The sequence below is a fragment of the Thamnophis elegans genome, unplaced genomic scaffold (assembly GCF_009769535.1).
Source record: "Thamnophis elegans isolate rThaEle1 unplaced genomic scaffold, rThaEle1.pri scaffold_135_arrow_ctg1, whole genome shotgun sequence".
Taxonomy (NCBI): domain Eukaryota; kingdom Metazoa; phylum Chordata; class Lepidosauria; order Squamata; family Colubridae; genus Thamnophis; species Thamnophis elegans.
Window position 1 is genome coordinate 87,990 of NW_022473605.1, and position 3,901 is coordinate 91,890.

Sequence of the window (3,901 nt, forward strand, 5' to 3'; positions counted from 1 at the left end):
AAGTGGCAGCTGCATTCCTGCCCAAGGTGGGAGAGGCCGAGAAAAGACCCCCCCCCGTGTGAAAGTCCCAGCCTCCTGACTCCCGGGAGGAGGCCGAGGCCGAAGCAGAGATTTTTTTGGGGGGGGGGAAGGAAGGAACCCCCCCAAATGGCACCAAACTCTCCTGCTGGTGCCCAGCTGCCCCCCCCTCCAAGCCCTGAAGTTGACAGCTGGCACAGTTTACCCCTGCAATACCCCTGAGGGGGGGCGTTAGATACAGTTTCACAAAGTTTATTTACAAACACCGCAGGGGAGGGGGCACGTGTGTGTGGGGGGGGGGGATGGGGTGGCAGGGATCTGGACCCCCCCCATTGGGCTTGAACAGCATCTCCTAAGTTGGAAAGAAGCGATGTGGGGAGGGGGCGAGAGCCTCTCCCGCGTCTGGTGGGTTCCAGCCACATTCACGGCCAGCATTCTCGGGGGTTGCAGCCCCCCGTCTTTGAGGTGGGAGGGGGGCAGAGGCCGGGGAAGGTTCTGACAAGACAACTAGGCAGGGGGGTGGAGCTACCTGGGGGGTAGGGGGGGCTTCGGCCCCACATCCTTCCCTCCCACCAGCAGCGTGGGAGAATTCCGCCTGCAAATTCCCGCGGCCTCTTCAGACGCAGCTGCGGTGGGGCAGAAAACGTCAGTGGTCCAGGTGGGCCCCTTCCCATCCCCCCATGCTTGCTCTGAGCCCCCCCCCCTTTGGCCCAGTCGAGGCATCAGGAACGAAGCATCCCTTTGCGGAGACTCCAGAGCCCATCATCCTGCTGCAAGGAGCAAAGCAGCCCCGCCTGTCCTCTGCCCGAAGTCTTGGGGTGCTGGCCAAACTTCTGCTTCCTGCCGTCCTTCGGTTCGAGGGCCCCCCGCACGCCAGCTACGGGGCCCCCCAAGCAGGGAGACAAAGCACCGTCTCCCCCATCCGTGACGACTCTCGGCCTCCGCCGTAAGGAGCTCTCCTTGGGGCAGCCACAGGAGTGTGGCCCCGGGACCCTCAGGATGGACCCCCATCCGCCAACTACTTCTTCCCTGCCGGGGGGCCCTCTTCAGGAGGGAGGGGCTCAGGCTCCCAGAGGAGGAACTCATGCAGGAGGGTGTTGACCGTCTCTGGACACTCCAGCATCACCATGTGGCTCCCTTCGTCGATCACCTTCAGGAAGGCCAGCAGCAGGATCTGGGGGGGGGGGGCGAAAAGAGGGGGGGGTCAGGTTGGCCCTTGGGCGGGAGGGGGGGTTCAGTAGCCCTCCAGCTGTGTGTGTGGGGCCGCCTCCTCTGATCTCTAGCTGCACTTGGCATCCGGCATTCTGCCTTGAACTGCCGAGGACAACATCAATGCTTGTGTGTGTGTGTGTGTGTGTGTGTGTGTGTGTGTGTGTGTTTCACATGCACCTTTGTGCAAACTTGAAGCAGTGCCGCCCGTGCCTTGCCTGCAACCCCACCCCCAGAGGAGAGGGAGCTGGTGCCCCCACCAGAGGCTGGCATGGGCCCCTCTACAAGTCTGAGCCGATACAGCTTTTCTGACCCACAACTGGAAGTGACCAAGGTGGCAACCTGCCCCCCTCCCTCCCTCCCTCCCTCCAGTGAGACCTTGACTGGGGAGGGGGGAGATGGGGGAGGGCCGTTGTGCTTCCCACAGAGACTGTGCCGACTGGACAGACTCTGCCTCCACCAAAACGGCACCCAGCCCCCCCCCCCCCCCTCCAGGGCACCACTGGGCAATCCTGGGTGCAATCTGGCTTCTTTGCAAGCCCCTCCCTCTCTCCTAGGCCCCTCCCTGATTTTTGCCCAGCCAATCTTGCTGCGTCTGGGCCCCCTGCCCCCCCCTTCCTGGGCATCTCAGCCAAGCAGCCCCCCCCCCCAGGGCACCAAAGGAGACCCTCCCCCTTGAGAAGCCTGGGGGAAATCCATTGAGGCTCCCTGGGGCCAAAGGGAGGGAATGGAGGGGGGATTGGGAGGCTCCCCCCCCCCCAGGGCACCAAAGGAGACCCTTGAGAAGCCTGGGGGAAATCCATCGGGGCTCCCTGGGGCCAAAGGGAGGGAGTGGAGGGGGGATTGGGAGGCTCCCCCCCCCCCCGCAGCTGTACCTCTGCCATGCGCTGGTCCTCCTCCACGGGCACGAACTTGTCGTGCATGCCATGCACCAGCAAGACGGGCACGGTCAGCTCGGCGTGGTAGACCTCGTCCCCCTCCGGCCAGTACTGCCCACTCATCATGGCCCTCAGGACGAAGGAGGAGACGTTGAAGGCGTTGCCCTCCTTCAGCAGCTGCTTCTCCTTGGCACCCTGGCGGGCAAAGCCGGCTCTGCCGGGGAGAAGGGCATGGGATCAGCATGGTGGGCCGGGTAGGGGGGGGAGGCCAAGACCCTCCACTTTAGGGCTGGGCCAAGGGAGAAGCAGGACCCCCAGGAGGAGAGGGTTGGTTCAAGGCAGCCGGAGCCCCCAAACAGACGGGCAGAGCCCAGGAGGGTCAGGGGGGAAGAGATGCCAGGGGAGTCATCGTGGTCCAAGGGGCTACCTTTCACCCTATTCCCCCCCCCAGAAGCTCGCTTGCAGACGCTCCAGGCCAGGCAGGGCAAGTGGGGGCCGGGGAACGAGGGCTGCTGTCCTCACCACCACTGGAGCAGCCACAGAGGCCCGGTGGGCAGCCCAGTCGTGCCAGGGGAGGCTCCCCGTGTCCCCCTCCTTCCCCCACCACCCCAAGAGGCTCACTTGAGGAAGCTCCAGGCCAGGCAGGGCGAGAGGCAGCGCAGGACACAGGGGGGCATGTTGAAGATGGAGCAGAGGCTGGGCTCCAGGGCGGTGGGGCCCCCTCCGTTCACCATAATCACTTTGTGCACAAGCTCCGGGTATTCGTGCGCCAGGAAGGTGCAGAAGGAGACCCTGAGACGGGGGGGACACACGTGGGGAGGGGGGGGCAATGAGACGCCGTGAAGAGGGGGGGCTCTCCGTCCCTCGTAGGGAAGCAGAGACCCTCCGTGTTCAGAGGCAGTCTACGCAGGGAGTCCTCCACCTACAGCAGTCCGTATAGTGACCGTTTGAGATTACAACGGGGCACTTTCCCACATGTATGGCCAATGCAATCCCCCCCCCCAGTCACGTGGTTACAATTGGGAGGCTGTTGCAGGGTCCCGGAAGGCCTTTTGGCAACCCCCTGAGGAGCAAAATCAATGGGGGAAGCCAGAATCGCTTGACAACTGGGGTGATTTTCAGTTTAGTAGCAAAAGAGACCCACTGAACAATCAGAGGCAAGGCACTTCATCAGTTCTGGCTCTGGCCGTAAGTCAAGGACTCCCTGCCTGCAGGAGACCCCCAGGAGACCCTCCCCGGCCCCCTTTCCCCCTCACCCGTAGGAGTGTCCGATCAGGACGTTCCGTTTCTTGGCGTAGCGCTTGAAGAGGCCGCGCAGGTCCTCGGCCAGGGCGTAGAAGGTGTAGGCGGCTGCGATCTGCGGGGCGGAGCTGGCCCCGTGGCCGGCCAGGTCGGGGGCCACCACCTCGTAGCCCAGCTGGGTGAAGAAGTCCAGCTGCTCCTTCCAGATGTCGGAAGAGCCGCCCACGCCGTGGATGAAGAAGAGCACCAGGTCCCGGTGGCTGCCCTTGCAGCTGCCGATGTGCTGGGCGCAGTCGATGTGCACCACCCGCTTGGGCTTCGGCCGGCGGCGTTTGAGGGCCGGGGGGGTCCCCGCAGCCGGGTTGGCCTCCGAGGCCTCCGAGGCCTCCTGGGGGACCTTCTGCGGGCCCTCCGGCTGCCCCGCCTGGGCCAGGTTCTCAATGACCAGCTGGCCGTTGCGGTAGAGGGCGATGCGGCGCTTGAAGTGGACGGCGCCCGTCTGCGGGGGCTCTTCCTCCGTGCCGGGGGGCCGGGTGGGGGCCAGGTGCTTCACC

The 3,901-nt window shown here is 64.8% G+C and overlaps 1 protein-coding gene across 1 annotated transcript; it reads right to left on the bottom strand.

The window, feature by feature from the left end:
• Nucleotides 1–268: 268 nt before the first annotated feature.
• On the bottom strand, nucleotides 269–3,897 carry ABHD8 (abhydrolase domain containing 8; the record flags this gene model as incomplete). The annotated part of the gene is made up of 4 exons (XM_032238367.1): nucleotides 269–1,192; nucleotides 2,103–2,319; nucleotides 2,727–2,897; nucleotides 3,362–3,897. Coding segments are annotated over 4 exons (1,080 nt in total), but the record flags the coding sequence as incomplete, so codon positions are not given.
• Nucleotides 3,898–3,901: the final 4 nt, after the last annotated feature.